The sequence below is a fragment of the Magnolia sinica genome, chromosome 19 (assembly GCF_029962835.1).
Source record: "Magnolia sinica isolate HGM2019 chromosome 19, MsV1, whole genome shotgun sequence".
NCBI classification, from domain to species: domain Eukaryota; kingdom Viridiplantae; phylum Streptophyta; class Magnoliopsida; order Magnoliales; family Magnoliaceae; genus Magnolia; species Magnolia sinica.
The window spans coordinates 36,882,147-36,907,300 of NC_080591.1; the positions used below are offsets into that span (position 1 = coordinate 36,882,147).

Consider the following 25,154-nt stretch of genomic DNA (forward strand, 5'->3'; position numbering starts at 1 on the left):
TTTGGTTTAAATGAAGATTTATTCTAGTTTACTTTGATCCATTATTAACTCCTGGCATATTAGATGCTTAGAAAAGCTAAGAGTAATTTATTATCTATTTTGTAAGGGTTTAATTTGTAAAATCCATAATAGATGCTTTGGATTCAATGCTATCAATACTTTGGTGTTTTATGTGGGAACCGATTTAATTGAAGTTCAAATCTATTTTGGGCTTATGAATGATGATTTAACCGCTCTATTATTCGGCTGGATAAGATATGACTTCGATTCTAGTTAAGTTATATGATTGAATCAAGTCAATTAAACATTAAGGTTGGCTATAAGTTGATTCTTAGCGCTCTAATGTTTTATCTCTATTAAATTTATTCTCAATTACATCATTATTCTTTAAATCAGATTTTAGAATATGCTTTAGTTCTATTTCTAACACTAAAGTATTTCAAAAATTGTACAAATATAAGTCCCTATGAGTATGGCCTCAAGTCTCACTGAGTTATTACTACATCGCAGCCCTACACTTGGGGTTTGTCTCAATCATGCAACCACAAAAGAGGACTCTTGAGGATACATTAAAAGCATTCATGCAAGGTTAAATGTAATTCAATCATACCACCATGCAGGCAAATGGGGACTACTTCCTTTCATCATGTTTCAGTTTCCTTTTATAATCAAACCATGATGAGGGTAATTTTGCAATTACTACACCGACCAAGAATTCTTCAGGAAGATCCATCCCAATAATCTTCAATTCATCAACCAAGTTCTGTAGTTTAGTTGCTTGGAAGAGAATTGGCTGATCATTTTTAAACTTGAAGTGGACATAATTGTCGATCAGAAATTTCTGAGTACTGATCTATTCAGTTTTATATTTTTGATCCAATTTCAAGGGGCCATGAAAGATCTTTCAATCTGGGAGATTTCTTGGGCATCCTACATCTAGAGGCCCATTAGATCAACAGTCTGGGGCACTCAAACCTATGCATACAGGTTTGCTGATGCTGGGAATGCCTTGTGAGGGCACAAACACCACATCAAGAGACAGAAAGACCATGTTTGTGTAAATGTTAGCTAAACAGTGCATCAACAATTACAAACTAATGTTCAAATATTTTCTGTAACATGACTAAAACAGGCACACAATGTAGTCTTATCCCTATATTATTGTGTTTTTTAAAAGTGTCTGCTACCATAACTGTCTGATAGGAAAAACCAATGTTTCGGTTTTCCTCTTCCCTTATACATATAACATGTGCTCAATACAAAGACCGAGAGAGTGCAAACGCACAAAAAAAAAAAAAAAGGCTCACCTGGGGACAGGCCATCATTCCTCCCTGCATTTTCTGATGAATCCTGTAAACTCAATTTGGCGACAACGGATCCAAAGAACCTGTACAGAAATTCCAGGTAAGCCGTGTAAAAAACCAAGGCCCAATTCCTGAGAAGCAGGGATACCTGGACCTGCAAAAACTCGCGAAGTACGTAAGCTCAAGAGTTTCTTGGGGAAGAAAATAAAAGAAAAGCAAAGAAAACAAGAGCCCTGGATATGCAGTAGTTAGAAAACGGTACATTAAGGCATGCATGACAATTGGTTTTTTCCTGTTCTTTTTTTTTTTTTTTTTTTTTTTGATATTAATTCTTAATGCTGTTAGTTTTCTTAAACAATCTTTGGAACACTTCGACAAAAGCATTTAATGTGATTTTCATTGGATTTCAGTCCTTTTTTAACCTTCTTTTGGGAATATTAAAACACAAGCTCTCCAAGAGCCACATTTAATGTGATTTTCTCCAAACAGCAGGACGCCATATATGCGGTATTTAGAAAGGGTAAATATTGTGAAAACTAATATTCAGCACCAAGCTGAACATGTTCTCCTCCCAAATTTCACTCAGGCAGGAATATCATGGTATTAACCCTCTGCACCAAACACCCCTTAAGCTATTGAGAAAAACTTTGATACACTGGCAGTGTGATGGCTGCTATATAGGCACTTACAAATTGCACATGTTGCATGAAAATAATTCAACTTTAAACTGTCCAAATTATGTCCCCCATATGTATCATGAACCAAAAATGACACTTGATTATCTAACCATTGGATTGATGGGCATTTATTTGACAGTTAAAATGGCAAGTATCCAATGGCCCTGTTTCAACAAACAAGTGTCCATGAATCAGAGGTTAGGATTATTCAAATACTTGGATTTCAGGACTGTAACTTCAACAGTGGAGTCTACAACTTCAACAGTTTATTTTGAGTTAATGCCATCATGTGAAATTTGTTATTGCCTACATATCAAGAATGATTCTCTGCTGAAGTCTCAAATAAATCCCCCTAAAATTTGGGTGCTGTAGAATCATTTGATTTTGAATATATTTGTCTGAAGGGGTAATCAAGCAAGGAGCACAGCACACCAATTCAATTCTCTGTTTGAAACATGGCACACCGACCATGTTCTGGACCGTTGATCAGTGGGTTCCACATGACAGTCGATGGACTGCAGTGTAGAAATCCACTTAGTTTACAAACAGTGTCATGCAAATGGATGGTAGAAAAGAATATTGGAAATGGTCTGTATTAAACAGGAAAGTCCATGCCAAAAGGGAAACATTGGTGCAGCATATACTTAAATCAGTTCGCTGGGGTCCAGTAAGATTCCACTTTTCTGAAATACCAAAAAACAGCACAGCATACAACCAAAGCAGGAAAAATTAAACTCAAATTGCAAGCACTACGGCCAAAAGGGCAGGGGTTTTGAAAAACGAGCATGCAAGCAAATGATTCAGAACAAACAACTAGTGATAGTTGTGAAAAAAAAAAAAAAGATTTTACATTCCGTGTAACAGAACGGTGGACCTGCACACCACCTGCACAGCGGAAAATGGGCTATGAGCTACATTTCCTGAACGGGTGGTTTTTTTTTTCATAAAAGCAGCAACTGTTTTTCTTTGGAGCTCAGCAGAACAACAAAAGATGAGAAACGAACCAGACAGTGAAGAGGATCAGTAACCATATCCTCCTTGCTGTTGGGGTGGCGGCGGCTGCTGCTGCTGGTCGTAGTTCTGCGTTCCATTGGGTGCGTAGCTGTCGGCATTATGGTTAGCGCTGTTGTTATTCCTATTACCTGATTCAACCTGCTCTTTTTCCCTATTCCATTGCTCAATTTTAGCCCGCCTCTCAGCGCTGCCTTCCCTAACTGGGCTCCTATTCTTCCTCCCACCAGGGCTCCTGCTCCGTCCCTTTCTACCACGTGCAGGGCTTCGGCTCCTGGCCCTTCTGCCACGGTCTTCATAGTAAGGATCCTTCTCGTCATGTCGTCTTCCATAACCCCGGCCACCGTGGGAGCGGTCTTCATAGCTGCGATGCCTGTAGGGGCTCCGGCTTCTGCTTCGGCTCCGGCTATGCCTTCGTCGGTACCGTCCAAATAATTGCCGCCTCAGCTCTCTAGCAACAGCAAAATGAATGATCCTCCATCATCAGACAGCAAGCAAAAAGCGAGCTGATGAGAAATGATAGAAAAAGATTGGGCAGAGGTTCACCTGCTAATTTTTTTGAGATGCATGAAATTGCAGTAGCCGCCTCGATTGCAGGTGTTCTCTTCATACTGCCTGCATGTCGCTTCACGGAAATCTGTCACCGGGGAGAAGTCGATAATAATGGGACGCCCTAAAATATTCAGAAGTGGATAGGTTATATTCGGAAGAGCAACTATAGCACAATTTTCAGTTAGAAATAAGAAAAGAAAGAATCTATCGAGGAGAAGAGAAGGGATTTTATCAGTGAAGTGGGAAGCAAAGGTACTAACCCAAGGAAAATCAGATTTGACAGTAATACAACATTCAAGGACAAGAGGTAAAAGACTAACCTGCATAGAACCTTCCACTCAGATTGCGTAAAGCATTAGCAGCATGTTCTTCCTCTCTAAACTGAACATATACATTACCCACCTGCAAAAGAAGTTGTCAGCTATGGAAAGAATTGAATTGAACAGGTACTACAGAACTGCAATTCTAAATATTACCATGTGGTCAGCCAAATTGTCGCAGATATTAAGGCTCTCAATCTCTCCATACTTGCTCAGCTCCTCAAATAGATCCTCATAGAAATCCTGCAGTTTCGAAGTCATTCAAACCACAAAACAAACTATGAGACGCAAAAAATTATATTTTCCAAACAATATGAATGCATGATGAGAGAGAGAAACTATGAGACGCAAAAAATTATATTTTCCAAACAATATGAATGCATGATGAGAGAGAGAGAGAGAGAGAGAGAGAGAGAGAGAGAGAGAGAGAGAGAGAGAGAGAGAGAGAGAGAGAGAGAGAGAGAGAGAGAGAGAGAGAGAGAGAGAGAGAGAGAGAGAGAGAGAGAGAGAGAGAGAGAGAGAGAGAGAGAGAGAGAGAGAGAGAGAGAGAGAGAGAGAGAGAGAGAGAGAGAGAGAGAGAGAGAGAGAGAGAGAGAGAGAGAGAGAGTAATGGCATCTTTTGAAGAGAATGAGACACCATTTTTGTTGTAATAAATAAGGTGCATTTATAAATAATGAAAAAAGGGATTGGCATTAATGCAGTTCCGTGAGTTCTACCAACATAACTAAACTATCAGCTATTAAGGTTACATCAAGGTATATACAAAAACGGTTATGTAATGGTAATGGCACGAGCCGTTAGGCTATACGGGGTCATAAGAACCCATGTCAAAATTTTCATACTGCAATAGGCCCATAACAGTCCGTTATAACCATGCGTAATGGCCTAAGGGGGCGTTTGGCGCGGGGTATTAGATGGGATTAGGTGGGATAGAATTGCATTTGGTACTGTGCAATTCCATCCAGCATTTGGAGAGGTTGGGATTAGGCAGGATGGAATTTCATTTAGTCCCATGGATTTTGAAATCCACTATACATATGGGCCCCACACTGATGCTTGTGTTTATCCATGTCGTCCATCCGCATACATCGTTTACACATGACATTCTAGTTATATATGTGTACAAGTGAACGAAATCCGTTTTGAATTTGGTCTGTTGATTACAATTCCATGGTCCACCAAACATGATTTTGCTTAATCTGGTGTTTTCGGGTAGCAAAATTTTTATCCCAAACGTGGGATTGATGGCTACAATACCATGGAATTTCCAGACATGCAATCATTGTGCAATAATGATGTTAATCCCATCTAATACAATTCAATACCATTCAATTCCACGGACCAAACATGCCCTAAGGCCTTTATGTGTATCCAAGTCCCCTTTTGAGGCCTCTTTTTCATTTTCCCCTCATTTTCTCTCTTTTTAACATTTTGGCTTCTTGTGACTATTTTTAACCCATTTTCTACTAGATTTGTGCAATCTTTGGAAATAAAAATATGAGATTTAAGCAATTTCAGGAGAATCGAAGATCCAGGGCTGAATTTGGGAAATATGAAAGAAAACATGTAAAAATTCTTCTTCTTCTTTCCTTTGTTATTTCTTGTTGCAAATATATGATTCAACGTTGTAATACCAAATCAGCTATTCTTTTGCAACTTCTAAGTTCTTTTTTTTAAAAAAAAATTGATAGTCGGTCAAACAACTAAGCTCAATTTCATGGAATAACATCCTATGATCTAAATATTAGTAGTACACTCGCCTGGGGACCAAATCAATATGACTCACTTTGGTCTGTTTCTAGTTGATTTGGGTTCCATTTTTATTTTGTGACTCATTTCATTGCACACAGGAAAAGGAACGGACAAAATTTTGGACCCTAACCATATTCATATCGCCACATAATCACATATAATCATAGGCCAATGTCAGTGAATTTTGACGTTAGGTTTTGTAAACACCTTGCTTGATGCAAGGGTCAACAAAACCATTTGACTAGACTAGATTAGGAAAGGCCCCACTTCTGTACTTCATCTCCCTCAAGAAGCAAACCCTTTAGGGCGTGTTTGGGCAATGGGATTAGAAGGGATTAGGTGGGAAGAATGGAAAAGCTTGGAATTAGATTAGATGGAATTGCATTGGGTCCTGTGCCAATTTCACTCAATGTTAGCAAGTTGTGTAGGTCCCACCATGATGTGTGGGCTATATCCACACCGTCCACCCATTTTTCGAGATTATTTTAGAGCATGGGCCAAAAAATCAGGTAAATCTAAAGCTCAAGTGGACCCCACCATAGAAAGCAACGGGGATTGAATACTTACCGTTGAAAACTTCTTTGGGGCCACATAAGTTTAGGATCAACCTCATTTTTAGGCCCATGCCATAAAATGAGGTTACAAAACAAATGAACGGTTTAGATATAACACATGTGCGTTATTCTTAGTAATTTCAAATGATGGTGGGTATACCCATTCAATGTACCATCATATTACCAACAAAGTACGGCATTAATCTTATCCCATGGCAACAGGGGACAATCCCTGCCATGGGTAATCATTATGTTTTTTGAATCCCATCCCACCTAATCCCTTCTAATCCCACCGCCCAAACACGCCCTTAGGACTTACCCAACCCCAAATCCTTCCACGATAAAAGGGTATGACATGGGAATCCAATTCCCAACGGCCACAAGCATGCCCACACGTCAACCTGCACGCATCAACCAACATGTTGTAATGGATCATGTCTAAGTACACAGGAATCCAATTCTTGCGCCACGCATGAAATCATAATGACATTGGTCTTCCCATAATAGCTCCCATTTTTCATTTGGATTCCCTTTTATGCATATTTTAATTCCACCTTGAATATTTTAATATTTCTACGGCTCATGTACTTTACCCTCAATCTTCACCCAAATAACTAAAATTCCATATTTCCATCTAACACCTATAAATTGGGTCTTCTATCTCCCTTTCAAATGGCCTAGAGTTGAAAACTATCCTCCTTGTAGCTTCCGTACATCATTTTGGTTTGTTTGGACATATTGTTAAAATTAAGCTTTGAAGACAAAACCCTCATCCTAACTAGCTTTTTACCGCGGGAGAACCTGGACAAGATCATCCTAACTAGCTTTTTATTCAATGACGAGCTTGTGACTTATGTTTGCAAGTGGGTCGATCAGGCTGATTTCAAGAGGGAGGATTGGTTCCCCTTTTTGGGGCTACCGAGTTGTGGGTTCCGGAGGTCTTCTTGGCAATGGGTGCCTGTGTGGGTGAGGTTACTGCCATTGACCCAACATGTTGGGATGGGTGGATCTCCAGGTAGCCAGGGATTAGGTTAGAAGGAGGAAGTAGAGTCTACCTCTGGAGATAATCTCTATATTGGTGGGGTAGGACAAGGTGTTAGTGATGGTGGTGCGGGAAGAGAGGGGTGTCGAGAAGGAGGTGGTGGAAGATGGTAGGGATGTTGGCAGATACCATGGGGAGAAGTTTGAAGGTGGTGAGGCGACAGAGGAGGATGACAGAGTACCATTTTAGTGCTCTGGTAGTCCACCCAGAATCGGGTTAGCGACGCGTCGTGAGGAGAGATGTTCAAAAGGAAGGTGGTGAGGGTGCTCTCGTCTATTCACCACGTACCCGCCCAACATGGCGAGAAGGCGCTGTGGAGGTTGCGCCACCCATCCCTTCGCCTGTTTCGAGAGTAATCATTCCGAAGAAAAGGCTGCACATAATGATGGTGATGTCAGGTTCAGCACAAGAGAGTTAAAGGCCCGACACATGAGAATTTGATTGTCTTGTAAGGGGGAGTGATGTAGGATGATGGAAACTACCCTAGGATGATTCTAATAAGGCTAAAACTGGAAAATTCAGCAATTAGGTGTCTTAAAGTCACTAAATTTGAAAATTCTAGCGATATAGGACTTTGAAAATACCCAAGTAGAAAATTCGGCAAGCTATATGTGACCTACATGCTCTACTACGTGTATGAGAATTTTGTCAAACACCTACCCTACGCTAGACCTAGGTTCTGATACCAAATTTGATGAAGGATGATGGAAACTACCCTAGAATGCAAGATGAGAGATCAATTTACATATTAATTTCAACAATCAACATGTAAAATCAAAACATAACCACATAATAGATTCGAAAATTCAAATTTATAATACGAAGGTCTTAGGTTATCATATACGCAATGCACGAAAATATAAAATAATTCAAGAGTGGCCCACTTGGAAGTAGGGACTTCCAATCTAGCGTGGGTAGTGCGACAACCACGTGGATAGACAAAGATACAAGTAAAATTCTGGTTTAGGGAAAGTTTCACAAAAGTTCAGATTTTCATTAGGGTTTTGTATTCATGGATGGAGATTTAGGAATTGAACTTTTAGGGATTTAAAGGATTTGGGGATTAGGAAGTTTTGGAGGAAAATCAAAAAGAGAAAACTCCAAACGAGAGCCCACACGTGTCTAGGTAAAGGAGAAGAAAGAGAGGAGGATTGAGTGAGGTTTTGATGGGTTTAGAAGTTTGTAATGGAAGGGGAAAGAAGAAGACAAGAGAAGAAAAAGAATACCTTTTGAAGAAGAGAAAGAGGAAAATGTACCTTAGAGAATCCACCACCAAACAAGCTTCTACCCTTCCATAATTCAATTGGAAGAGAGGGTTTCTTACAAACCCTAAAACATAAGGAGAAAAATTTATTCACACAAGAGAGCTTGTCTTTTCTTTTTTCTTCTCAATAACACCACTAGGGTTGGACCTCCACCCTTCATGCTTTTATTATTAAAAATTCGGGATAATTATAATTATACAACTCACCTAAGTGAATGACCTATCATCTAAAATAAGAAAACTAAAACACTTATTATCAATCTCAACCACCGAATAAATCATTAAAAATATATATATAAATAAATAAATAAAGGAAACAAGATTAGAGTCTAAGGGGCCGAGATCTAAAAGATTTGGCGGCCCAATGGCCTGATTGACAAGATCCAACGGTTGAATCAACATGAAATAAAAATCTTATGACTAAATAGTCTCCTACGCAGCCCACATGCATCCAGTGTTCGAATTATCTCTGATATTATCTTTATCTCCAGCTCAGCGATAACACTGGTAGCGATATCGATAATGCTAGCAGTCAAGGTATTCCGTATCGATAACGGTGGCTGTAACAGTCACTGCCATTACCGATACGGGTATCACCATAATGGCTGATATGAGGGCGTAACAACCATACGACCCCCGTAATGGTTGAAAATTTTCTTTTGCTCAAAAAATTCTGAAAAAATATCTAGAAAATCTAGAATAATGTAAATATTTTAAATATATATTCATTTTTTGTTTTGAACATGTTTATGGTAGTGTAACGGTCCACTCTGTGGTAAGAGTGTTGTATTGAGTTGTCTAGTGAATTGTTTAATATGATAATGTCTCTAATGTTTACACATTACGATCAAGCATTAGAACTAGAAATCAGAAAAAGGCATAAATTCTATTTTTTCAATTTTTGGAAAAATAGCCCCTCGGAGATTCTATTCACTCAAATTACTTCAATCCATAATTTTAATCTTAAAAGCTATAGTAGGAGTGGTTGAAAATGATATAGGAGAGTTTTTGGAATGAGAAAAGTGAAAAAGAGGAGAAAAATGAATTTAAATAGAAAAAAAAAAAGTGATCGTTTTTCGACTGTTACGGGAGTAATGGTTGTTATGCCTTGTAATGGCCTTTACGGCCACCGTAACAACCGATATGGTCTCAAAAAACTAACTGCCACTTTTCACCCTCATATCGCGTAACGGTCATGGTCGTTACCTATACATATCGGCCTTTACGAGCGTATCGTAATGGATACGGAACACCTTGCTAGTAGTATAAGAAATTCCAGGTATTAGTAGTGTATTGCCAAGTATCGCCAAAATATCAATATCGCTAATGTAATCGTCAATATTTTCAATTATGTAAATTCTAGGTGTCGCTTGGATTACCAATGCAACAATATCATCAACGTATTGCCAATATTTTCGACTCTATAAATTCTAGGTAATCCTTGTATTACAAGTGTATCGACGATATTTCAATAATAACGTAAACGAATTGATATCATCAAAATTTTATTTATTAGAAAAAAAAATTATTTCAATTTTTTTCATGGGCACATGGTTGTATGTAGTGTTCAATTTGTCATTGATAATATTGATCACATCTCAATATTATCGATATTGTAACATGCGCGATATTGAGACCACAATCTTTCGTTTCCTTTATAATTGTTGAAGAATTCTTGGTGAAATATCATGTGTTGTTGATATTTTGCAATATCGATGGATGTTTGGATGGAAGGATGGATGGTCAAATAGACCGGATGGGATGGTTGGACTGATTTCTTACGATAACACATGCTTTTAAGGCCCCATTAAATGGAAACTTGTTATTTATGATTCTTTTTGCAATTTCTTATTTCTAAATATGTAAATGTGTACATTTTAACGTCTCCTAAAGTTTCGCTAAAAATTCCACCATTTTCCCCATGTTTCCCTGCATTTACGATTATTAGCAATATCGATATTGTTTCTATATCCCTAGCTAGCAAAACTTGTAATGATACCGATACTTCGACACTGCATGCATTGTTAGTAGGATAGACAACATACTTACCATAAATAAATTGTACAGTTATTTAGGAAACAGATCTGTAAATATCTTTCCTGAATTAGGGGATAAAGATGCTGCTGTAATTAAGGGATATAGATGCTGTAATTAGGGAATATAGATGCTGTAATTAGGTGATATTATGCTGTAATTAGGAGATATTATGTTGTAATTAGGGGATATAGATGCTGCTGTAATTAGGAGATATTATGTTGTAATTAGGGGATACTGTAATTAAGGGATATATTTTAAGTAGGGAAAATGATTTCTATATAAGAAAAGGACCACTCAATTGAGGGTCATTGAGCAAATCTGACATGATATTAGAGCCACTCTCTGCAACCTTGTCTTTGGTCCAATTTTTGTGGTTCTAGGCTTTGGTTTTCTGGTTTCTTGGGTGCAGGTTTTGGTTTGCAGTTTTTTTGGTGCATTTTGAGATATTCTAGTTATGGCTAACAACTCTAACTTAGAAGTCTTTCAAACTCGGTTTACAGGGAAAAATTATGCTGCCTGGGAGTTTCAGTTTCAACTTTTTGTCATGGGAAAGGAGTTATGGGGTCATGTTGATGGGAGTGATCCAGCACCTACCGATCCTACGATGTTGGTTCAATGGAAGGTGAAAGATGCTTGCGTGATGACTTGGATTCTTAGGTATTGATCCACTGCTTATACTCAATTTAAGGCCGCACAAGACGGCTAAATCGATGTGGGAGTACTTGAAAAAGGTCTATCATCACGATCATTCCGCCCGCTATTTCAGTTGGAAACTGATCTTGCTGCCTATTCCCAAGGTACACTCTGTTCAGGAATATTTCTGTGGTTTTCAGAATCTTTGGGCTGAGTTTTCCGACATTGTATATGGCAACGTGTCGGCCGAGTCCCTCTCTGCTATTCAAGTAGTCCATCAAGTTAGCAAAAGAGACCAATTTTTAATGAAACTAAGGCCAGAATTCGAGTCTATTCGCTCCAACCTAATGCACAGGGATCCTTCACCATCTCTTGACGTGTGTTTTGGAGCACTTCTTCGAGAGGAACATCTTCTTACTCAATCTTCGCTTCCGCAAGAGAATGCTGTTGCATACGTTGCTCAAGGCAAAGGGAGGGTTCAAGACATGCGTACAGTTCAGTGCTACAGTTGCGAAGATTATGGGCATGTTGCTACCCATTATGCTAAAAAGTTCTGCAACTACTGTAAACAGAAGGGGCACATCATCAAAGAATGCCCAGCACGTCCTCAAAATCGACTCGTGAATGCTTATCATGTTACTGCTACTGGCCACACTTCGGATGGGGTAACCAGCACTCAAAATCTCGCTCCAGTGTCATCTTCCACTGCTACTACACCTGCCCTTACACCAGAAATGGTGCATCAAATGATTATATCGACATTTTCCACTTTAGGGCTGCAAGGTAAGGGTACTATACATACTATACCCTCTCAATCTTGCCTTGTTGACTCCGCTGCATCCAATCACATGACTAGTTCTCTTGATATGCTTAGCAATGTTCGTAAGTATACTGGTTCTTCTAATATTCAAGTTGCTAATGGCCATCGTTTATCGATTACTGGGGTTGGTGAGATCGCACCGTCACTTACTAATATTTTTGTATCACCTGGGCTTGAGTCTTATCTCGGTTAGACTATTAGTGGATGATTATTACAATGTTCAGTTTTCTCGTGATGGTTGTCATGTGCAGGATCCGGTGTCGGGGAGGACAATAGCGAAGGGGCCTAAAGTTGGGAGATTGTTTCCATTATACTTTTCCATTCCTAGTATCATTTCTTTGGCTCGTACTACTGTCTCCAATAATTGTGAAGTATGGCACAAACGATTAGGCCATTCAAACAATGTTATTTTATCTCATTTGCTGAATTCTGGTTTGTTGGAAAAAAAAGATTCTTCTTTACCTCATGCTTTATCTTTTGATTGTTCTACGTGTAAAATCGAAAAAAGTAAGATTCTTCCCTTCCATTCTTTCGGGAGTAGGGCAAAGAATTGCTTTGACCTTGTTCATAGTGATGTATGGGGCATTACTCCTGTCATTTTTCATGCTCATTATAAATAATTTGTGACATTCATAGATGACCATAGTCGGCATACTTGGGTATATTTTCTGCGCTGTAAGTTTGAAGTCTTTGCTGTTTTCAAATCGTTTCTAGCATATGTTGAGAATCAATTTACCACTAGCATTAAGACTTTACGATCTGATTATGGTGGAGAATATATGTCTCATGAATTTCTTGAGTTTCTTTGTCACAAAGGAATTGTTTCTCACTGCTCGTGTCCTTATACGCCTCAACAAAATGGCGTGGCTGAGTGTAAAAATCGACATTTGTTAGATGTGGCTAGGACCTTGTTACTTGCATCTTCTGTTCCTCCTAAATTTTGGGTTGAAGCTGTAGCTACAACAGTATACTTGATTAATAGGTTGCCTTCTAAAGTGCAAAATTTCGACTCTCCATTCTATCATCTGCATAAACAGCACCCTAGCTTTCTTGACTTACGCATTTTTGGCTGTGTCTGTTTTGTGCATCTACCTCCGCATCAACGTCACAAACTCTCTGCGCAATCTGTGAAATGTGTCTTTATAGCATATAACTTATCTCAAAAAGGATTTGTGTGCTATGATGCTTCTTCCAATAAATTTCATATATCTCGTAATGTCGTTTTCTTTGAGCATCAATATTTCTTTCCTAGTTCTATTAAATCATCTTTTGCAGTTTCTGTTCTTCCTCACTTTAATGATTTGATGTGCCCTCCTGAACGCTTCAAGCTTGGTTTTGTGTATGAACATCGTCGACCAACTCTACCCCTTCCTTGTTCTGATCTGCCACCTGAACCCGTTTTGCACCCTCCTCGACGATTTGGCCGTACTTCTCATCAACCAGATAGGTATGGTTTCCCTCATACCTCCTTCACGACTACCTTATCAACTGTGTCGATTCCCAATTCCTACTCACAAGCTGATAAACATGAGTGTTGGAGAAAGGTTATGAAGGAAGAACTTCAAGCTCTTCAAGAAAATCAGACTTGGGACATGGTCCCTTGTCCTTCTCATGTCAAGCTAATTGGGTGTAAGTGAGTTTTTTCTGTGAAACTTCAGCCTAATGGGTCTGTGGACCGTTATAAGGCTCGTTTGGTTGCCTTTAGTAACCGCCAGGATAATGGGGTTGACTATGAGGAGACCTTTGCTCCTGTTGCTAAAATGACAACTGTGTGTACTATTATTGCCATTGCAGCCTCTCAGGGACGGTCCCTTTGCCAGATGGATGTAAAGAACGCATTTCTTCACAGTGATTTACAGGAAGATGTTTACATGACACCTCCTCCTTGCCTCTGCTCGTCGTCGACATCGAATGTGTGTAAGCTGAAGCGCTCTCTGTATGGTTTGAAACAGGCTCCCCGGGCCTGGTTTGATAAGTTCCGGGCTACCTTCCTTCGATTTTCTTTCGTCCAAAGCTAGTATGATTCTTCGTTGTTTCTTCGTATGACTTCTGTTGGTATCGTTCTTCTTCTGCTTTATGTCGACGACATTGTCATCACTGATTCTGCCCTCATCGATTAACTCAGCAGCATCTTTATGATTCATTCCATATGAAGGATCTTGGTCCTCTCCGGTATTTTCTCGGTTTGGAAGTTCAGTCCAATTCCTCTGGGGTTTTCCTGCATCAGCATATATACACGGAGGACTTGATTTCCTTGTCTGGTTTGCAGGATTCCTCTTCTGTGGATACCCCTTTTGAAGTGAATGTCAAATATCAACGTGAGGGGAATCTCCTTCCTGATCCCATGGTGTTTCGACAGTTAGTTGGTAGTCTCAATTATCTCACTATTACATGGCTTGACATCTCCTTTGTTGTCCAACAAGTCAGTCAATTTATGCAGTCTCCTCGCCACCTTCATCTTGCCGCGGTCGGCCGAATTATTCGATATATCCGGGGTTCCTCTCACCGTGGCTTGTTCTTCTCTACTGGTACTCCTCTTTGCCTTGTAGCTTTTGGTGATGCTAACTGGGCAGGATGTCCTGATACTCGCTGGTCTGTCACCGGGTGGTGTGTGTTTCTTGGTGATTTACTTCTATTAGAAGAGTAAGAAACAGGATCGTGTTTTCAAATCTTTGACCTAGTCCGGTACCGTGCCACGTCGGTAGCCTGCTCGGAGATTATGTGCCTCCGTGGCTTGCTGAAATAGGTTTTCCTCAGTCTACTCCCACTCCTCTTCATGCTGATAATACGAGTGCTATTCAGATCGCTTCAAATCCCGTCTATCACGAGCGTACCAAACATATCGAGGTGGACTGCTATTTTATTCGAGAAGCTGTTGATACTCGGGTTATCTCTCTTCCACACGTCTACAGCGACCTTTAGATAGCGGACGTCTTCACCAAAACTATGACATGACTACGTCATCAGTTTCTTGTTGGCAAATTGATGCTTCTTGATCGACCAACATCAATTTGCGGGGGGGTGTTAGTAGGGTAAACAACATACTTACCATAAATAAATTGTACAGTTATTTAGGAAACAAATCTGTAAATATCTTTCCTGAATTAGGGGATATAGATGCTGCTGTAATTAAGGGATATAGATGCTGTAATTAGGTGATATAGATGCTGCTGTAATTAGGGGATATAAATGTTGTAATTAGGTGATATTATGCTGTAATTAGGGGATATAGATGCTGTAATTAGGGGATATAGATGCTGCTGTAATTAGGAGATATTATGCTGTTATTAGGGGAGGATATATTGTAATTAGGGAAAATGATTTCTATACAAGAAAAGGACCACTCGATTGAGGGTCATTGAGCAAATCTAACATGCATCACCCCAAAGTGGGGTCTTCCTGATGTACGTTCAATGCATGTGGGGTCTTCAAAATGGCCCAGCGGAGAAACTTGTTATGTGTGATTCTTTTTTCAATTTTTTATTTCTAAATATATAAATATGTACATTTTAACATCTCCTGAAGTTTCGCTAAAAATTTCATCATTTTCTCCATGTTTCCTCGCATTTCCGGTTATTAGTAATATCGATATTGTTTCCGTATCCCTGGCTAGCGAAACTTGTAACGATACCGATACTTCGAACACTGCATGCATCATCCCAAAGTGGGGTCTTCTTGATATACATCCAATGCATGTGGGGTATTTAAAATGGCTCGGCGGGCCCCATATGGAACTCATCTCCCATCTACAAAGAAAGTTGCGCTAATGTGGGTGGTCATCTCAATCTCTGGTACACCGGAGTAGGTCCTCTGATGTCCCAATCAATTCTCCCCGACTGAGAAGATTTCACCACTGACGAAATAAAGCTGTTATAACGCTCGAGGAGGTCAGGATCAGTGTGCTGGAACTCTACCTCTGTAATCCATGTGTTGTCTGACTTCGACCTGTTCTTCCACTTCACAAGTTATTTATGATATCCTCCATGGCAGGTAAAGACCGCTTGGTGGTCCAGAATATCTTCGATCTCTTCTTTCTAACCAGGTAGTGATGGAAGAGAAGGCAATGGATGGGAAGTAAAGTCTAGTAAAGGCCATAGGCTAGGGACGAAGTTAGGGACACCATCATTTGGGATATGAGAAAGGTTTGCAGGAGGGCAAGAAGAAAGATATGTGGGTCTGTCACAGGGCACAAAGTCCTCCACGTTGAATGTTGCACTAATGTCCATGTCAAATGGAAGATCTACCACATAGGCATAAGGGCCCAGTCTTGTCAAAATTTTATATGTACCTACCCTACAGGCATGCAATTTCCTCATGGTTCTTTGTGAGAATCGTTCGGGCCTAATGCGAATAGGGGTGTACATCGAGTTGAACTGAGTCGAGCTGGCCTCAGCTCGACTCGGCTCGGTCCTCGAGCCTGATTGGCTAGCTCGGCTTGGTTCGGTCAGCAGCTAGGGCCAGTTCGAGCCGAGTTCGAGCTAAGATCAAGCCGAGTTCGTCTGTGCAGCATTTTCACAAACACTTGAATTGCACGTTCAAAATCCCATTGTTGTTTACTAGTTTGAAATGATTTTTTAAAAATGAATTTACTAGTTGTTTTCTTCTTCTTTTTACCATAGCTTTAACACAACAATAGAGTCTGCACAGACTGACATACATCCAATCCATATTGATATATATATTTACAATCCACCAAAGTCTGGTACATAAAAGCTCTATGCGAACTCACGGTCAGGTAAGATCAGTGGGGCAATGAGCGACCACACGTACAGCCCTGCAGTGACCCACTCCATGCAGAAGCGGACCCACATTGAAGTACAACCAACGTCGATCAGCTCCGAGCTACCTGAATTCGAGCTGCTCCACCCCGTGAGAAGCATGACTTAGTACATGCTCCACCCCGTGAGAAGCATGGCTAAGTACATACCTTCATTGCCACCAGCCACACTCGTTGAGTCATTTCATCAAACACTTGGTGAGCAACATCAATATCAAAGTAACCGAGTCACCGAACTGGTTCGATTCGAGTTGGGTTCAATCCGAGTCGAGTCGAGCTGGGGCTAGCTCGAACTCGGCTCGAACTCATTTTCAAGCTCAAAAAATCAGCTCGATTTGGCTTGAACTCGGCTTCGAACTGAGTCGAATCGAACTTTTTCGAGTCAAGTCGAGCAAGCTAACCGAGCTAGCTCGGTTTGTGTACACCCCTAAATGCGAACCATGACACAATCACCCACCTGAAACTCCTTAAACCTATGATGTGAATCTACAGAGATTTTATAATGTATTACTAGCATTAATGCACTTCTTGATCTCACAATGCAAATCATGAATATGCCGTGCAAATGTGTCTGCGGACTTAGATGGCCTATGTGAAATGGATATGGGTATGAGATCTATAGGCGTTCTGGGCTTGTACCCAAATACTATCTCAAATGGACTCATTCCTATGGACCTATTGAAGGAATTGTTGTATGCAAACTTGGCTATGGGCAAAACTACATCCTAGGTCCCAATATGGTCTCCCACCAGACACCGTAGCAGATTCCCTAAGCTTCGATTGACAACCTTCGTCTGACCATCAGTCTAAAGATGGTATGTTGATGTAGGGCGGGTCGCGGACTCTTTCATGTCCAAGATGGACCAGAGAAGGCCCGATCGGAGGCAAAAGTCATCACAACCGTCAAAACCTTAAAATAGGCATATCTCGCAAACTGCAATTAGTTACTCGACATACCATATATGATTTTGGGGAAGGACGAGCTACTTTAGCCAACCAACCCGGCTATGTCGGGTTACCCACGTCGAATTTGCAAGATTCCATTAGATTGACGATCGAATTTCCTGTTTATTTCCATTTTTACTATTTTTAGTAAGTTTTGATTTAATTGTAACTCTTCATTCGTTGGGCTTTAGGAGTTGTGTCCAACATGAAAAGTGTTTAGAAAAATTAGGATAATAACGTGGTTAAGCCACATAGTACACTTACTATAAATAGTAAATTTACTATTTATAGTAAGTTACGAATTTTAGGGAGTTTTAGTTGTAGTTTAATTCCGAAATTTATTCCAAGGCTTGATATCCTTATTTAAAGGGTTGTAGACTCGTTTATTTCATCAATCAATCAAATTACGAATTTTATAGAATTTATTTTCTATTTTCCTTGCATTTTTTCCTCGTAGATTTGAGAAGTCTCTGTGAGGAGTCTAGAGAAGCTCCATGGATTCGGAGTAGTTATCCTTGAGGAAGATGGTGATCGACCTCATCACGTTCATCCCTGCATCATATGCCGAAGAGAACTATAACTTAGTCCCCATCATGTGTCATAGACTTTTCCAAAAATAACTCCTAAACCGCACATCTCGATCTGACACAATGGTCTTCAGCAAACCATGCAGACGAACTATCTCCCCAAAGAATATCTTTGCCACATTAGTGGCATCAGACAGTTTAGAACATGGGAGAAAGTGAGCCATTTTCAAAAAACAATTCACAACTACAAAAATGGAATTGTGCTTTTTAATCGTCTTGGGAAGCCCAAGCACGAAATCCATGCTAATATCAACCCATGGGGCGTGGGGGACTGACAAAGGTGTATATAAACTGGTGTTCTTCTTCCTCTGCTTTGCCAGCTGACAAGTCCTACATTGACCTATAATGTTAGCCATGTCTCGCTTGAGACTTGGCCAATAAAAGCGCTCCTCTACAAGGGCAATAGTCTTGTCATGTCCAAAATGACTAGCTATCCCTTCAGCATGAAGCTCCTAGACAAGAAAGTCACGGAGGGACGTGCGGGGCATACACAATCTATCACCTCTAACCAAAAACTCACTGACCAGGACAAACTCACTACTGCCTCTAGACTGAGAATTTAACAACGATACGTACACCTCTCCAAAATCTGGGCAACTAGGATGATCTTTCTTTAAACGCTCAAACCTAGTGACTTTGACGCTAATAGAGTGGAGTAACGCAACCCTACGATTCAATGCGTCAGCAGGTTTATTCTTAACCATGCCGTGTGCTTCAAAAGCATACTCTTGGAGAAATTAGACTTACTTGGCATGCCTCGGATTCAGCTTCTTTTGCGAGTTGAGATAGCCCAAAGCCTCATGGTCAGAAAAAAAGATGAACTCCTGTGGTAATATATAATGTCGCCAATGGCACAAGGACTGCATTACCGTATAGAATTTCTTGTCATAGGTACAATACTTTTATTTTGCTTCATTCAATATTTCGTGAAAGAAAGCGACATGGTGTCTTTCCTGACTAAGCACTCTACCTATACCTATACTAGACGCATCACAAGCGATCTCAAAAGCCTTGGAAAAATCTGAAAGTCGCATGACAGGAGCTTCAATCATCTTGACTTTAACCTCCTTGAACGCCCCAGAGGTTACTTTAGTCCATTAGAACTCCCATTTTTTAATGCAATCAGTAATGGGAGCCACGGTGGAACTAAACCTTCTAATAAACTATCTATAAAAGGTGGCTAAGCCATGGAAGCTACACACCTCATGAATATTATGCGGCTCAAACCAACTGACTATAGCCTTGACTTTATCGGGATCCGCAGACATGCCCTCAGATGGCACAATAAAACATAAGAAGATGACACTACTAGACAAAAACGAGTACTTCTTGAGGTTGGCATATAACTTCTCTGCCATAAGGATCCCACACACTTGCCTCAGATGGTGGAGGTGTTATTCCTTAGTCATGCCATAAATAAGTATGTTGTCAAAGTATAGGACTAGGAACTTCCCCATGAAGGGTCTCAATACATGGGTCATCACTTGCATAAATGTACTTAGGGCATTAGTCAGCCCAAAAGGAATGATTAGCCACTCGTACAACTCATCCTTCATCTTGAAGGCTATTTTCCACTCATCATCTGGGTGAATATGGATCTGGTGATACCCACTCTTGAGGTCTATTTTGGAGAAAATTGTAGCATTGGCCATCATGTCCAACATATCGTCAAAACACAATATAAGAAATTGGTACTTAACAATAATCTTGTTGATGGCCCCGTTATCCACACACATACACCACGTGCCATCCTTCTTGGGCATCAGAAAGGTGGGCACGACACATGGACTCATGCTCTCCTGAATGAACTATTTCTTAAGAAGCTCATTAACTTACTTCTTGAGTTCCGTATGCTCTGTTGAGTTCATTCTGTTATGAGAAAGGTTTAGGAGAGTCGACCCGGGGATAAAATCAATAGCATGCTGGATGTCCCTCATAGGTGGAAGCTCATCTGGGAGGTCGTCAGGAAAGACATCATTGAACTCATCCATCACCGAAATTACCTCACTAGGCAACTCTACACCAACTGGGGGGTAGCCACTCTAGTCACGAGGGCATACACCTTTGAATCCTCCTTAGTCTCTCTTTCAAATTCTTTTGCATTAATGATATGAAAAGACTTGGGTTTGGGCTTCCTCAAAGTTCTAGGATCACCCTTCTTGGTGATCTCCTTATTTCCCAATATGCTCGTGGGTGGAAGAGGACTCAATCTAATTTTCTTGCCCTCAAACATGAATGTATAAATATTCGATCGACTGAATATTGTAATATCCAAGTCAAATAATCAGGGCCTACCCAAGATGATGTGGTCGATATCCATCGGAAACACATCACACCACAGTGAATCCTTATACGACCCAAACTAGATAGGGATGCAACATCGCTGTGAGATCGGAATGGAGGACTCATCAACCCACGAAACTTTGTAGGGCTAAGGATGATACTCGACTTTCAAGCCCAATCAACTCACGGTGCTAGTAGAGACCACGTTGGCACAACTGCCACTGTCCACAATCACTTTACAATTCTTTTCTCCACACTTGGTATAAGTGTAAAAGATCGTGTTCATCGTTCAATCATCATTTTCTTTAGCTTGGGCAAAGGCACATCTGACTACTGCAAGAGCCCCGTTGATAGCGCCTTTCTTAAGATGCTCGATCGATCTTGATGTGGCTTCTCTTCAGCTCCCTTGATTTATGTTGTGGATCTTCTTCAACTCCGACAATTGGCTACCTTGCAATAATGTGCCTATGAGACTGCCAAGGTAATAAATGGTGGTGGAATCTCTTACAACCAATGGGATGGTTCCAAATAAGGATTCACCTAGATGGGCATTCTAGATAATGATTAGACAAAGGATTTACCTATGGGCATTGTTGTCAAATGCATTTGCATATCTGCATACTGTGGATCGAATCGCATATGCCATGATGGCAAATGCGATCTTGGCAAGTATGCCATGGCATACTTTTATATGTGATCGCATATCTCCCAATAGTTGGAGTGGATGCATTTTTTTTTTTCAATTTGGAGCACTCATATCCCCTCCATTTTCACTATTCTTTACTCCAAAGCTCTCAATCTCTTACTCACTCTCTTACACCTCTTTCTCTCTTACTCTAATCTCTCTGCGACTATTTCAAGTATGTTTATTTTTTGTATTTAATAAGTTGTGCTTACTTTTTGTAAATTAAGTTGTAAGTTATAACTTGTAAGTTGTTTCAAGTTATCCATTTATCAATAAAATTTCTTTGTTCGAAGTTTTTAATAATTAATTCTCTTTTAATGTAGATTGTTGATTGTTTTGTTACAATTTATAGAATATAATATAAGTAATTAAATATATAACTTAATGAAACACTCAAACTATAATGAAATAAGTAAAATAATCCAATCCAATCATGTGTACTAATTTGGCAAAATTTTCCTATTTTTTAGATTTTTATTCTTTTTTTCAAAATTTTAAAAAATATGCCATGGCATATGCAATTGTGCAATCGCATATGTGAACATCATATACTGATCACATGTGATCGCAAATGCGACTTGACAACTTACCTATAGGATTAGTGTCCGACCTCTAAAGAATGTAAAAGAACATGTAAATCTTCAAATGGAGCATGGAATGCTTGTTAGGGTGATGAATCACAAGGAAGATGACACAAATCTCTTTGGATTAGAGCCCAAGAGTAATGAAAAAGAGTTGTATACACTAAGGCTTCTAAATCATCAAAACTCAATCTACTTTGCAAAGGTCAGAGTGCCCGTTTTATAAGAAAAAAGCCCCAACAGATCTTTAAGGCTAACTATCGATTCAATCAACACGAATCAACATTGTTGATTGGAGTTTCGATTCGATCGAAAAAACTCCTGATTTAACTGTATGGTTCGCTAGACAGTTTTAGCCACTTTCAATTCGATCGACTCAAATCAACAGTTTTATCGATTCAATCGACAGAGCTCTGATTTCTTCTGTTTTTGTTTCCAACCATCAAAAGCTCTGAACCTCTTACAAGACTAAGCTGAACATGTTCTTTTTTGAGACTAAGGCCTGAGATGATGAAGCAAGGTTTACCTATTTGAATTGTGTCATCTAGAGGTAGGGTGTTTTAGAACTTAAGGGTCTTTAGGGTTAGTTTTACCAAGGCACCTCAATTTACCTCTGCCTTCAAGCCTTGACATTGCAAGTCTTCAAGTCTTCGGTTGTCTGTCTTCCAATGGAGGCTCAACTAACTCAAGACACACTAGCATATGTTCTTGAGAAACTGAGGCACTTACACCCAAATAGCCCAACATGAACTTTGGGTTGTACTAGGTTGGGGTTGGGTTGAAAATCCCCAACCCGAGGTTTGTGTTGAGTCCTCAGACAACTTGACGCGCCCCAAACCAGAGTCATATGCAATACATATGCAGATTAAATATGACACATTATTTTTGATAGATAGCATGTTCACTGTGCGTATACTTGATGAATGGCACAGATCTCTGACATGTATGTCGTCTGTTGGGATCTCAAACTCCTTAGGCAACATGACTCACCCCGAACCTGACCTCATATGCAATACATATTAGATATGACACGATTATTGTTGGTCCATAGCATGTTCACTATGACATGCATGCCATCTCTCAAGATCTCCCAGAATGTGCCCCTGACAAGTGATCTTCATGGCAGGGTTAACCGCTTTAATAGTACTGATGTTACACAAATGCGCTCTGTACGGCGCCACAAGTTATGCCACCTTGCCTATATGTGATCAATTCTCGACAAAAAGTTGCTTTCACTAGACCATCTTAAGTATGAAAGACTGTGAGCAAGCTCAATAGTCCTCTAGTCTTGAACTAGAGATCACTCCTCCCTCTAGGGAATTGATGGGTTGGAACGGGATTAGAACTTGGCAGGGTTGGAAAATAAGATGGGGAAGAGGAGAAAAGAGAATATCCCAAGAGCAGAACTTGCTTTGATACCAATTTAATGCAATCCCCGAAAGGAGAAGCAAATAGATCAACGAAAAGAAGAAAGAGATTGTGGGAAAGGACTCAACAATCCTCTAGCTGGATGCTAGAGACCACGAATGAAAGACTGTGAGCAAGCTCAACAGTCCTAGAGTCTTGAACTAGAGCATCCAAACACAAGTAGTAAATGATTTGCTAGTAAATCATTTACCCCTTGCCCGATTTACCACCACCCAAATGACCCTTAAAATTACTTCTCGCATAATATAAAGATATGAAAGAAAAGGGAAATTTCTTAACTTAGAGATTTGAAAGATAAATCAAAGTAGAGATGAGATAAAAAGAGAGAGTGGTCATTTTCTTGTGCACATATGTGGGCCTTTACTTAAAATCTTGATTAATCAGCTTGTGTGACCATTTTGTTGCATCATTTCTGGTAACCATCAACACTAATGTTCATTTCTACTTGTAGGCCGCTGATGTAACAATCAAGACCGTCCGATCAGTGAGCTTTCACAGGCAGCCCATTCACGCATGTGCCACCAGATGAGAGGTTCAGATTGTTCAATTTTTCAATTCAAAACTTAAAATTCAAAATTTTACAAAAGGGGAGGATTGCCAGCAAGCAGAAATTCAGCAAATCAGCATAAAATCGCGAAAACTCAAAGAGCAATGAATGGAAGGAGAGAAAGAGGATCGAACCTCGAAATGCTCCTGGATCTTGCGGGGATCAATGGCCTGGCCCTGAGGATCAATGCCAGGTGTCACCATATCAGGCCTCTGGTACATGTTCGAGAGCAGCAGCGTGGGGCTGATGCTCGGACGAGTATGGAGCCTCGAGCAACGGTCTCCATGCCTGCATGCCCCGATCTTGAAGTAAAACGGGCAGTTCACCCGATCTTTCTCCGTCCCGAAGATCGATGCCAGATGCTCCGCCATTGATCAATCTCTGATCGAAAATCCAACGTCCGGACCAGAGATCAACGATCTAGAATATATCTGATGAGATAGAGAGCAGATCGGTAGGGGAGACAGATGTGTAACCTAGAAAATTCGCAAAAGAAAAGAGGAAGTTAGGGTTCGGTTGTTACTTATGAGAGGAGGTTTGCTAGCTCTACACGCACCTTATCCACACGCAGTACTCATGCTGCTTTTATATCATTTGATTCGTGCGGATCCTCTGCTTCCAGGGACGCGGATTTCATGCGAGGTTATGAGAAATCTGCTCCGCCTATCCGTTTTGTTTGCTCGTTATAGTACTTAAACAATAAAAATAAATAAATAAATAAATCAGGACTCAAGTTCGCCGCACTAAAGGAAAAGGTGGGTATAGAAATTCCAACCGTTGATACTTCCCTCGGCAGTGATGTTTACGTGCCATTCAAACTATTCGTAATGTTATTTCCATTAAGGGCCTGTTTGGATGCCTCTAAGTTCTTTTAAGTTGTAAGTGACTTACCTGTAAGTGACTTACAGGTAACCTGTTTAGATGTATATTGTAAGTCACTTATAGATAAGTTACTTTTTCTATTTGGATAACCTGTAAGTTACTTACAGGTAGAAAGCTGTACATTCACATCAAGCATAGCTTAGATTGGGAAATCGTTCTAAAATGTTATAATCATATAAAAAAACATGGGATCAAATATGTTATTTTGTTAAGCCCATCAAGATGAATATTTGAGATAATTATTAAGCTAAACCAATCATCAAGTGGGCTATAGAAGTGGGCCCACGAATTCAAAAAATCTATAATATGGGATAATAACTCAATTTAAGCATTGAGAATAAACTTTAAAACATTAATAGAAAATCTAATAATTAAATTACTTGCATTCCAACTGCGCAATCTGATGTAATTTCCAAGGGCCAGCGCATCATCAATCCCACTCTATCATCAAAGTTTTTCTCATTCTCTAATG

General features: G+C 39.9%; 1 protein-coding gene across 3 annotated transcripts; it reads right to left on the reverse strand.

Annotated features, from left to right (window-relative positions):
* Positions 1 to 1,089: 1,089 nt before the first annotated feature.
* On the reverse strand, positions 1,090 to 24,346 carry LOC131234295 (splicing factor U2af small subunit B-like). Of its 3 annotated transcripts, XR_009165664.1 has the most exons (7): positions 23,935 to 24,346; positions 4,021 to 4,107; positions 3,865 to 3,946; positions 3,539 to 3,665; positions 2,986 to 3,443; positions 2,832 to 2,866; positions 1,090 to 1,387 (listed from the first exon to the last, which is right to left on the reverse strand). XR_009165664.1 is itself a non-coding variant. In XM_058231064.1 (6 exons), the coding sequence occupies exons 1-5, from the start codon at positions 24,169 to 24,171 to the stop codon at positions 3,002 to 3,004; spliced, it is 975 nt and encodes a 324-aa protein (XP_058087047.1). In that variant the 5' UTR covers positions 24,172 to 24,346; the 3' UTR covers positions 1,090 to 1,458; positions 2,986 to 3,001. The 3 variants fall into 3 exon arrangements, 2 of the variants coding, with proteins under 2 accessions (XP_058087047.1, XP_058087046.1); XM_058231064.1 differs by lacking the exon at positions 2,832 to 2,866 and having other exon boundaries at positions 1,090 to 1,458; XM_058231063.1 differs by lacking the exon at positions 2,832 to 2,866 and having other exon boundaries at positions 23,935 to 24,345.
* Positions 24,347 to 25,154: the final 808 nt, after the last annotated feature.